This window comes from Notolepis coatsorum (genome assembly GCF_963971535.1).
Source record: "Notolepis coatsorum genome assembly, chromosome: 1".
In the NCBI taxonomy this organism is placed as follows: Eukaryota; Metazoa; Chordata; class Actinopteri; order Aulopiformes; family Paralepididae; genus Notolepis; species Notolepis coatsorum.
In genome coordinates, this window is record NC_140165.1 from 125,354,796 (window position 1) to 125,368,211 (window position 13,416).

At 42.1% G+C, this 13,416-nt stretch overlaps 1 protein-coding gene across 1 annotated transcript in view; it reads left to right on the plus strand.

The window, feature by feature from the left end:
- Nucleotides 1–907: 907 nt before the first annotated feature.
- psmg2 (proteasome (prosome, macropain) assembly chaperone 2) overlaps nt 908–13,416 on the plus strand; it is a 35,533-nt gene continuing 23,024 nt past the window's right edge. The window contains exons 1-3 of the mRNA XM_084317046.1: nt 908–1,086; nt 9,634–9,799; nt 12,976–13,034. Of these exons, the coding sequence (XP_084173172.1) occupies nt 1,030–1,086; nt 9,634–9,799; nt 12,976–13,034 (282 nt within the window). The 5' untranslated portion in view covers nt 908–1,029. The remainder of the gene's footprint in view (nt 1,087–9,633; nt 9,800–12,975; nt 13,035–13,416) is intronic.

A 13,416-nucleotide genomic window follows, 5' to 3' on the forward strand; every position in this document is an offset into this window, starting at 1 on the left:
GGACTAAACACGTTTCGCAATTATGCCACATCAATGTGGAACGCCCTACCCAAAGCTGTAAAGGAATGTGAATCACTACCCACTTTCAAAAACACTCTCAAAAAACACCTAAGGGAGACTGCAACTCGAAACTGGCCCCTGTAAATGTCCGAACACAACCCCCTCCAATGTACAGTAAATTACCAAGTATGGTCTTGTCAATAATCCAATGTACAGTGTTGTTTGTACAGTTGTACAGTGTCCCCCACCCACCCCTCCTACCCAACCCCCCCCCCCCCCCACTCCTACCCACCCCCCCCAACCACCTCCAATGTACAGTCCCACCCCCACCTACCCAATCCAATGTACAGTTTCTACGCCTAATGTATATACTCGTTTCTTTCTGGACTCTTTTTGTATCACAAATACAGTACTGTAATTGCAAATCTGGTATGTCATAAATGTATAGATGTAGCAGTACTGTCTATCTGTATGTCATGTATGTCATATATGTTACGATGAATTGGAAATGGGGGACCCTGGTGTAAACAAGACGAAAGTCTTTCTCTGGTCTGCATCCCCTTAACAATTGTATGTATTGAGCTGTACTGCACTGTACCCATTCTGCAATCTGTTAATAAAGTTTTCATTCATTCATTCATTCAACAAAATCTTTGCTATGCCGCAAGTAGCCGTTTCGTATTCCTGTTCCTGGACAACAACAAAAAACCTGGTTCATGATTCTTTTTTTCAAACGGCATTCTGTCGACACAATGCAAATATTGGCGACATGAATGCAAATACGTAGATCTTTTTATCCTTACCGAAACCCTAATTATTTATCTGTATTAGTATTTTTTTATTTCATTCAGGCATCTGAACTTGTACCAAAGAAAGGTGACTCATCAGAACTCGACGCAGGGTGAATGCTGTAGGCCCCCGTTGCTCCGCGACAACAACACTAGTGAAAGCAAAGCCGCAAACACACACATGTGTTATTATTATTATTATAGCTAGTTGTATAAACGTTTTCATATAGTCAATAATATCATGTTTGTCTCCAAAGAAAACACCGCCCCCTGCTTTAAGGACTGTACCCTGGTCATGGTGAGTATAGTTACATCTCGTGTACTCTTCTTGTATCACAAACAGTACTGTATTTGTAAATCTGGTATGTCATAAATGTATAGATCATGTAACAGTACTGTCTATCTGTATGTCGTGTGTGTCATATATGTTATGATGAATTGAAAATGGGGGACCCTGATGTAAACAAGACGAAAGTCTTTCTCTGGTCTGCATCCCCTTAACAATTGTGTGTATTGAGCTGTACTGTACTGTACCCATTCTGCAATCTGTTAATAAACTTTCAATCAATCAATCAATCAATCAATCAATCAATCCAATCGAGCCATTTCTTTCTGAATAGCACTGGTCACACCTGTTGATATGGTAAGCACATTGTGCGCATACCGGTACACATGTAATGTTGTGTGGTAAGATTCTGGTGTGCTTACCAGTGTTCGAATTATGAGGGGACCAATGGGGGCTCAGCCCCCATAGCTATAGTCTGAGCCCCCATAGTCAAGACCCCCTAATCTTTTTTTTTTTTTTTTTTTTTTTATGTACGAATTAGTATTATTTATGCTACCTAAATAAATTGTTAATAGATCATATTTTTCTTTTCAGTTTTTAAAAGAACAGAGTAATTAATGTTGTGGAATAGGCTGCATTTCACCGCCAAGCCGCTATGTGTCGCCCATGAGCGTCGCCCCATAAGTTTAACGCTACTCCAACCTAGTGAAGAAGAAGCAGCTAATGTAAACAGAAGGCTGCCGGTCCGGCTGTGTCCTGCAGGCTGCAACTGAAAACATAAACACTAAACAGTACGCCACATGCCGCCAAAAAAAAGGCTCAACCCGCCGCAAGGCTGTACAAAGCTGGACAGCTTTGGTTTTATAAAAAGGCCAAAGTCTGACGCTGTTAGTGTAGCAGCTAGCAGCGCTACTGTCACTGAAGTTGACACTGCTAGTGCTAGTACTAGTGTTAGCTCTGCTCAGTGGTGCAGTGCTGGTATAACTCGGTATAACGGCGTTATACCTCGGTCACTGAGGCTGAAGTACGCGCAATCGCTTTTTACATGGCATTATCCAACCGGACTCCCGGAGAAGCATGCAGCTGCAGAGCCGCAGAGCCAGCGGCGCTCTCTGGGCCGCGCGCTGACGGCCGCGCTGTGAGGCAATAGTATCCAGCTGCAGGACGAGAGCAGCCAACAAAAAAAACTGTGCATGCGCGCGCACGCGCACGCGCGTGGAGCGTTTGACCTACTGTCAATTTGCCACTGCACCACTGGCTCTGCTGCACCTGTTATTGTTACCGCGCCGGTTGCCACTGCCAGACCCGAGTCTCCACCACTAGACCTGGACTGCGCTGCTACTCAACCACCACAATGCTGGGGTCCGAGTCAGTGGAACTTTTGGAAAAATAAATATAGCTGGTTATTTGCCAAGGAGGGATGCATTGGCTGCCTTCCATGTAAAAACGCCAAGATATTGTTAAATAAATCATTTGGAGCCCATTTGGCAGAGCAGTGGATGAATGGGACTGTGACTAGCTCTCAGAGCAAGAAGTTGAGGAAGAAAATATACTTGCACAGTGATAGCGTTGCTCATAAGCAAGCTATAGAATGTCAAACCCGGAAGGAAGTGCTTCCAAGAAAAGTGAGCGAAATCACATCTGCTTTGCTCAAGGAGACAGCCAGTTCATTCAGGGCAGCATATACTGTCGCTAAAGAAAGGTTGCCTTATACCAAATTGAACCCCCTTATGACACTTAATGAGTTGAACGGTGCGACAGTCGGGCCAGCTCACCAATCCGATCATTCTTGTGCACAGATCATAGAGCACATTGCCACAGAGATGAAAAAAAAATTGTTTCTCATGTCAAATCGCAGGATTCACGTATCAGTATAACACTGGATGAAAGCACAATTCATGGAAAAGCTTACATGATAATTTATGTCAGATGTGATGTCACTGGGGATGGAGATGTGGACAATGTTTTTCTTGACCTTGTTGAACTTGATAAGGGCACAGATGCAGAGTTGCTTGATTACCTGTGCAAATTTTTTATAACATTATTTATTTTGATTTATACAAGTATGAAGAGTTTATCGCCGGCCACTAGAGGGCAGCTTTTATGTTCATTTTATTATCAGATGATAATGTTACTTACTGTATCCTGATGAATGCTGCTGTTTTTTTCCATTCGATTATTTTGTTAGTTTTTGATTTATAAGTGCAGAGACAAATAAATGTTAATTCAAGTTCATACATTTTGTCTCATTTTTCAAATTAAATTGTTGTATTTTATCAGATGCAAAATGCAAATAAGTAAATATGGCATTATATATCAGAGGTGAGTAAGAAAATGAACAAATATTGATGGTTAAGAATGAGACTGAATAATGACATCACACAATAGTCTAATGATTAGACTGTTGTGTGATGTCATTATTACTTAGTATTAGACAAATTCTAATGAGATATTCCTCTAAATATGACTTCGAAAACAGCCACAATTTCAGGAAAATAATAGTAAAAAAAAAAATATTCAGGGGGCCCCCATAGCTCTCAGATGATAATTCGAACCCTGGTGCTTACCATATCAACTTACCACCCAGTCAGTGGTGTTTGCTGTCTGTGGTCAGAGTGATGACCTGGGGAACATTCAGCCGCAGTTCATAGTTATTATTCTCATGCCATGCTTTGTCAACAATATGGCACAATGCCACAGCTGCAATGCTAACTCCTCTTACATTTACAAGTTATTATACACAACAACGGTATGATTCTTGACCACATAAACATTCTAAACAGACCCAAGTTAATAATAATGTCCTGTTGCAGTGGACCCTACACTGTGAATCGGAACGTGCAATAACGTCAATGTTACTCACTCACTTCCAATACAGTACAGCTCAATACACACACTTGTTAAGGGGATGCAGACCAGAGAAAGACTTTCGTCTTGTTTACATCAGGGTCCCCCATTTTCAATTAATCATAACATGTATGACATACATGACATACAGATAGACAGTACTGCTACATCTAGACATTTATGACATACCAGATGTACAAATATAGTACTGTTTATGATACAAAAAGAGTCTAAAAAGAGTATATTTGACGAAGAAACTGTACATTGGAGGAGGTTGGGTAGGTGGGGTGGGGGGGGGGGACTGTACATTGGAGGGGGTTGGATTAGGACATTTACAGGGGCCAGTTTCGAATTGCAGTCTCCCGTGAGAGAGTGGTTTTGAATGTGGGTAGTGATTCACATTCCTTTACAGCTGTGGGTAGGGCGTTCCACATTGATGTGGCATAATTGCGAAACGTGTTTAGTCCCTTGTTTGAGCCGAATCTGGGTTTAACATGATTTGTGGAGCTCCCTCTGGTGTCGTGGTCGTGGTATTCACTGACCTTTTGGGAAGTATTTTGACATGTACATGGGTACGTAGTTGTGTAGTGTATCTTGTAGAACAGGCCCATTGCAAGTTGCTGTACTCTGTCCTCTACTCTAAGCCATCCTAGGTTGTCAAAGTGGGCAGGGGTGAGGTGGGTTCTAGGAGTAAGGTCAAGTAGTAGTCTGACCAGTTTGTTTTGAGATGTTTGTAATTTAGTTTTTAGTACCTTTGAGGTGCTTTGGTACCATGAGGTGCAAGCATAGTCATAGTACCCTTGAATGAGTGCTCCTGCCAGAGTCTTCAGGGTATTCTTGTTTACCAGAGAGGAGATCCGGTACAAGAATCTAGTTCGTTGGTTGACTTTTTTTTATTACATTGGATGCCATTTTGTCACAGGAAAGATTTGCTTCTAGGATGGAACCCAGCCGCCATCACCCCAGTCATCACACACATAATAAACCTCTCTATAAGACAGGGGCACGTCCCCAAGGACTTCAAAATTGCGAGAGTGACCCCTCTACACAAAAAGGGCAGCAAATTAGACCCAGGCAACTACCGCCCTGTTTCTATTCTTACCTCCATCTCGAAAGTCATGGAGAAAATAGTCTACGAACAGGTCGAAAAGTACCTGGCGGAAAAAAACCTAATCTACGAATTCCAATCTGGCTTCAGAACGTCCCACTCCACTGACACATGCCTCCTCTATTTGAACGACCACATCAAACAAGAGGTGGACGCTGGCAAATACTGCGGCATGGTCATGCTGGACCTACAAAAGGCCTTCGACACTGTCAATCACTCCATTCTAATGGACAAGCTAAAAGCAATTGGTTTTGAGTGAGCTGGATGCAATCCTACCTGGAGGGGAGAGAACAGATGGTAGAGGTAAACGGTACTCTATCCCCCCCCCTCACAGTGAGCTGTGGTGTTCCACAAGGAAGCATACTAGGACCGCTACTCTTCCTAATTTATGCAAATGACATGTCGTCAGCCTGTGACTGCAACCTGTTCCTGTTTGCGGACGACTCAGCCCTGCTGGTCTCTGACAAGAACAAATTGCAGGTTGAAAAAACCCTCAGCACAGAACTAGGCAAAATCTGCATATGGCTCGCTGATAACAAACTATCATTACACATGGGCAAAACAGAGTCCATTCTCTTCGGTTCAAATAACAAACTCAGCAAGACCGACGGATTCTCAGTTACAGTGGGTGACAATATTGTCACAAGGAAAGACGAAATTACCTACCTGGGTTCCATCCTAGAGGCAAATCTTTCCTGTGACAAAATGGCATCCAATGTAATAAAAAAAGTCAACCAACGAACTAGATTCTTGTACCGGATCTCCTCTCTGGTAAACAAGAATACCCTGAAGACTCTGGCAGGAGCACTCATTCAAGGGTACTATGACTATGCGTGCACCTCATGGTACCAAAGCACCTCAAAGGCGCTTAAAACAAAATTACAATACTCACAAAACAAACTGGTCAGACTACTACTTGACCTGAACCCCAGAACCCACCTCACCCCTGCCCACTTTGCCAACCTAGGATGGCTTAGAGTAGACGACAGAGTACAGCAACTTGCAATGGGCCTGGTCTACAAGATACACTATACGACCGGGGTGCCCATGTACATGTCAAAATACTTCCCAAAGGTCAGTGAATACCACAACCACTACACCAGAGGAAGCTCAACAAATCATGTTAAACCCAGATTCGGCTCAAACAAGGGACTAAACACGTTTCGCAATTATGCCACAACAATGTGGAACGCCCTACCCAAAGCTGTAAAGGAATGTGAATCCCTTCCCACATTCAAAACCGCCCTTAAAGAGCACCTACGGGAGGCTGCAATTCGAAACTGGCCACCGTAAATGCCCAAAACCCCCACCACCTCCTAATAGACAGTCTCCTCCCCACCGCATGTATATATTCCCTCCCCGCCGTATGTATATTTCCCTCCCACCCACCCACCCCCTCCTAATGTACAGTCCCCTCCCCATCATATGTATATACTCTGTCAGGATCTAGGGGTAACAGTACTGTATATTTGAATACCGCCTATGTCACAAATGTATCAGTACTAAATACCTATATGTCCCTATGCCATAAATGTCATGTATGTTGTGTATGTCATAAATGTCTATATGAATTGAAAATGGGGGACCCTGATGGAAACAAGACAAACGTCTTTCTCAGGTCTGCATCCCCTTAACAATTGTATGTATTGAGCCGTACTGTATTGTACCCATTCTGCAATCTGTTAAATAAAGTTTTCATTCATTCATTCATTCAGGTATGTAATTTCATCTTTCTTTGTGACAATATTGTCACCCACTGTAACTGAGAAGCCGTCGGTCTTGCTGAGTTTGTTATTTGATCCAAAGAGAATGGACTCTGTTTTGCCCAGGTGTAATGATAGTTTGTTATCAGCGAGCCATGTGCAGATTCTGCCGAGTTCAGAGCTGAGGGTTTAATCATTTGCATAAATTACATAAAATTACATAAAGCTATGCATAAAAACTAGGGGTGTAACATTTCGACCCCACAACGATTTGATTAGATTACGATTCGATTCGATTACGATTCTTCAGGCAACGATTCAATGCATCATGAAATATCTTCATTTGACCACGATTCGATACATTTTTGATTTACCGATCGTTATCGGCCGATAATCAGTATAAATATGCGATCGGTGATAATGCTTTATTTTCGCCGATCGTCAAAACCGATCTCACTCGCTCGTCTCGCTGAGTTCTGTCTCAGACACCGGGAGCTGTGCGGCGTCTGCTCCTCCCTCCAGCCCCTCCCGCGCGCATGTAAACACGGGTCTAGTAGTCTAGTCTAGTGGGACGGGAGGACGGCGTCTCCCTTAGCTAACGTTAGCTACCGTTACAAAATGACCCAGTGAGTCAACCATTCACTCCAATACATGATGAGACATTGTCTAACCGAACGGTATCTAGCCGGCCAGCTACCGATAGCTCCTGACATCAACAAACGCTCCAGCAAGTCTAGTAGAGATGTGTATGATACCTCAGCTAGCTCATGTTAGCTGACGCCAGCTCACTGTTCAAAACGAAATGTCCCACTGAACTAAATAGTTCACAGAGGCGCTGTATCAACGTTATATAGCCGGCCAGCAGTAGCCACAGATAGCTCCTGATATCAATGTTTTATAACACTGATTCGATGCGTATTCGAGCTGAGGGCATGTTGTTGAATATGATCAATAGGGTCTAGCTGCAGCTCCGGAGAATCCTGGCCGTAGCTGCAGGCTACTCGAGTATAGGGTCTAGCTGCAGCTCCGGAGAATCCTGGCCGTAGCTGGAGGCTACTAGAGTACACACAGACAGTGGAGCTTGTTGCGTGGTGGCGATGTCTCGCAGATAATACAAGTACAAGTCTAATTATATAATATATATATTTTATATAATAAAAAAAAATTATATAAAATAATTTAAAAGAATTTTTTTATCAAAAACGATCGGTATCGGCCGATATGGCTCACGACGATCGGTGATTGGTATCGGTGGCAAAAAACGTGATCGGGGCATCCCTATTTTTGATCAGTTAATTCCCCCCCAAAAATGTATACACAAATGTGGCTGGGGGAACTGATTCACTCGGCATCAATGAAGTATAGGTAAAAAAAATCGACACAAAAAAATAAAATGTAATAATCGATTCTTAAAATTTTCAAATCGATGCAGTTGAATCGTCACCTTAGGATCGATGCATTGCGATGCATTGTTACACCCCTAATAAAAACCAATCCCCATCAAGTTCAAGTTTGTTTTGTACATTACAGTGAAATGCTTGGTTCTGTATGAGCCCTTGAGAATGTGCTTCATACAATACAATTGTAAAGAGGAATACAGTCCCAACACTATACAAACTAAAGTACAACAAAATAAAAATGCAGACATTGAGGTACAAAAATGCAAACTTAAAAAAAATGCTAAATGCAAAAATTAGGTATGGGTGCAAATCTTTTTAATAAATAAAGAGGCAGTTTTGGGTGACTAGCGTCTTTGATTATTCTCTTAGCCTTGGCACTGCAACGCCTGGTGTAAATGTCCTGGACAGTGGGAAGCCCTCCTCTGAACGAGCCACTCTCTGCATCTGACTAGATAATTATATTACACATGAGAATTATATTACATATGCTATTATTACATATGATCATTATATTATTACTAGTGCTGTCAATCGATTAAAATATTTAAAAAAAATGAATAAAGTGTGCATGAAATAATAGGGGAAAGAAAACGTTAGGAACTTGTTACATTCACCCACACAAGGGCTGAGTAATCACACCCCCCCCTCTCTCTCTCACACACACACTCTCCCAGCTCTCTTTCTCTCTGGCCCCTTCCTCATCTCTCTCACCCCCCTCTCTCTATATATATCACACACACACACACACACACACACACACACACACACACACACACACACACACACACACACACACACACACACACACACACACACACACACACACACACACACACACACACACACACACACACACACACACACACACACACACACACACACACACACACACACACACACACACACACACACACACACACACACACACACACACACACACACACACACACACACACACACACACACACACACACACACACACACACACACACACACACACACACACACACACACACACACACACACACACACACACACACACACACACACACACACACACACACACACACACACACACACACACACACACACACACACACACACACACACACACACACACACACACACACACACACACACACACACACACACACACACACACACACACACACACACACACACACACACACACACACACACACACACACACACACACACACACACACACACACACACACACACACACACACACACACACACACACACACACACACACACACACACACACACACACAGTATCAATGAGAGCATCAATAATACACCGGAGTGAAGTCTAGTAAAAAAGTTATTTTTAAAGTTAATCGTGAGTTAAAAAAAAATTTGGTGTTAATAGAATCGGGCGATAATGCATAATAATAACTCACAGTATTGTCTGCAGTACTTGGGTCCCAGAGAGGGAGGTGTTCATGAATAACATGTGTGTTTGTGGACGTCCTGCCAGCCCGCGGTGGCGGTGGGCAACGTGGGCCAGCTGGCAGCGGACCTCCTGGTGTCCACCCTCAACATGCGTCTGGTCGGCTACCTGCACACAGACTGTCTGCTGCCCCTGGTGGGGAACAACCCCTACTGCACCTCGGACCACCAGGAGCTCCACACCGCAGCAGAAGGTGCGGCTGCCCCGTTAACCCTTTCACTGCCACACGACAGCCGGTTAACCCTTTCACTGTGACAATACAGCCGGTTAGCCCTTTACTATCACACAACCGACGGCGATGCTCCATCATTAGCATCCGCGGACTTATGATGCTAATGATGGAGCATCGCCGTCGGTTGTGTGATAGTAAAGGGTTAACCTTCTGTCGTGTGGCAGTGAAAGGGTTAACACCAACACCTAGTGGAATATGTAACTTTAGTCATAAGCTGTACAGTGAGCAAGCTGCAGAATTATTAGTGATGTCATAAGCTGTACAGTGAGCAAGCTGCAGAATTATTAGTGATGTCAAATGGTTTGTTTTGCCTCTGAGCCGATCAAATATTTATATATTCTGAACACACTTCTCTTTAACAGTAACAGCAACACACTTCTCTTTAACAGTAACAGCAACACACTTCTCTTTAACAGTAACAGCAACACACTTCTCTTTAACAGCAACAGCAACACACTTCTCTTTAACAGCAACACACTTCTCTTTAACAGCAGCACACTTCTCTTTAACAGCAGCACACTTCTCTTTAACAGTAACAGTAACACACTTCTCTTTAACAGTAACAGCAACACACTTCTCTTTAACAGTAACAGCAACACACTTCTCTTTAACAGTAACAGCAGCACACTTCTCTTTAACAGTAACAGCAGCACACTTCTCTTTAACAGTAACAGCAGCACACTTCTCTTTAACAGTAACAGTAACACACTTCTCTTTAACAGTAACAGTAACACACTTCTCTTTAACAGTAACACACTTCTCTTTAACAGTAACAGTAACACACTTCTCTTTAACAGTAACAGCAACACACTTCTCTTTAACAGTAACAGCAGCACACTTCTCTTTAACAGTAACACACTTCTCTGTAACAGTAACACACTTCTCTTTAACAGTAACAGCAACACACTTCTCTTTAACAGTAACAGCGGCACACTTCTCTTTAACAGTAACAGCAACACACTTCTCTTTAACAGTAACAGTAACACACTTCTCTTTAACAGTAACAGTAACACACTTCTCTTTAACAGTAACAGCAACACACTTCTCTTTAACAGTAACAGCAACACACTTCTCTTTAACAGTAACAGCAACACACTTCTCTTTAACAGTAACAGTAACACACTTCTCTTTAACAGTAACAGCAACACACTTCTCTTTAACAGTAACAGTAACACACTTCTCTTTAACAGTAACAGCAGCACACTTCTCTTTAACAGTAACAGCAACACACTTCTCTTTAACAGTAACAGTAACACACTTCTCTTTAACAGTAACAGCAACACACTTCTCTTTAACAGTAACAGTAACACACTTCTCTTTAACAGTAACAGTAACACACTTCTCTTTAACAGTAACAGTAACACACTTCTCTTTAACAGTAACACACTTCTCTTTAACAGTAACAGTAACACACTTCTCTTTAACAGTAACAGTAACACACTTCTCTTTAACAGTAACAGCAACACACTTCTCTTTAACAGTAACAGCAACACACTTCTCTTTAACAGTAACAGCAACACACTTCTCTTTAACAGTAACAGCAACACACTTCTCTTTAACAGTAACAGTAACACACTTCTCTTTAACAGTAACAGCAACACACTTCTCTTTAACAGTAACAGTAACACACTTCTCTTTAACAGTAACAGCAACACACTTCTCTTTAACAGTAACAGCAACACACTTCTCTTTAACAGTAACAGCAACACACTTCTCTTTAACAGTAACAGCAACACACTTCTCTTTAACAGTAACAGTAACACACTTCTCTAACAGTAACAGCAACACACTTCTCTTTAACAGTAACAGTAACACACTTCTCTTTAACACTTTGGTTGCCTAAGGTTAAATTAATGATATACCATAGATTGCCAGCGCTATTTGTCTATGGAGAAAGTCCCCTTCTTTGCAGGGCTATAACTTTTTAAATTCTATTGCTACATTGCCATTATTAGGGCCCATTCAAAGTCCTATATGTATTGTTCATTGTGTAGCAACGTTAAACTTTTTCATTCACATATTCATAGTAAAGTATGGTCTAATGTATAAGTATGTTTTCATCTCTTTCTGCAGCTTTCTCCAGAACGTGATATATAGCCCCAAATGCATTATATTGATGATGAAATACAGTTTGATGGCAATCAGCGCGATATAAAAAATTCCAACTAGACGTACTTCTAGAAGTTACTACACGTCATCTGATGTTGACCGGATGGGCGAGGGGGCGTTTATAATTCCGTGGGCAGCGTTATACCAATCATCTAATGTGGGTCAAATGTTGATAATATCAGTTATTATCGAAGACGGTAACGTTACACGCTGAAACTCACCCCAGTCTCCGCGCGCCGTTGGGCGATCATCGTCGAGTAGAAATTTTATCATTATGGGATATATTATTACCCGGTCCATCTCCAGCTTGTATAATGGTATATACGTCCAAATCATGTTGTTTATCGAGTTATTGGCAATCGATCGCTATGTAGAGTGACGAGCTAGAGTCACGGGACATGTACCGAGTGGCCGGAAGCAATACGGACGTCTAGCAAAACCTCTAGTGCGCTTCCTGTTAAGCGCTTGCGCCGATCGGCCACCAGATGGCGCTCCTGAACCGCCAGAGAGCTCAGTGGGTCCTGCTGGTGAATCTCAGGCCAGCGGAGGGACATTATGAATCCGATCGCAGATTTTTGAAATATTGATATAAAGACGACGTACAGCGTCCCCCGGCAACTTTAGCATGGCCAGCAAAGACGTCTAAAGACGGCTCCCGGCACCCAAAGTGTTAACAGTAACAGCAACACACTTCTCTTTAACAGTAACAGTAACACACTTCTCTTTAACAGTAACAGCAGCACACTTCTCTTTAACAGTAACAGCAGCACACTTCTCTTTAACAGTAACAGCAACACACTTCTCTTTAACAGTAACAGTAACACACTTCTCTTTAACAGTAACAGCAGCACACTTCTCTTTAACAGTAACAGCAACACACTTCTCTTTAACAGTAACAGTAACACACTTCTCTTTAACAGTAACAGCAACACACTTCTCTTTAACAGTAACAGCAACACACTTCTCTTTAACAGTAACAGCAGCACACTTCTCTTTAACAGTAACAGCAGCACACTTCTCTTTAACAGTGTACACAGCAGCAGAGCGGAGGCTGGTCGTGCTTCAAATCAGAACGCCAATAGTTCAGGTAAATCTGCAGCCGTATTATTTTAACATGGAAATATACTATTAATGTGTTATTAAACCATGTGTTATTAAACCAGAACCAGTTATTAAACCAGGTACATGTGTTATTAAACCAGTTATTAAACCAGGTACATGTGTTATTAAACCATGTGTTATTAAACCAGGTACATGTGTTATTAAACCAGTTATTAAACCAGGTACATGTGTTATTAAACCATGTGTTATTAAACCAGGTACATGTGTTATTAAACCATGTGTTATTAAACCAGGTACATGTGTTATTAAACCATGTGTTATTAAACCAGGTGCATGTGTTATTAAACCAGGTACATGTGTTATTAAACCATGTGTTATTAAACCAGGTACATGTGTTATTAAACCAT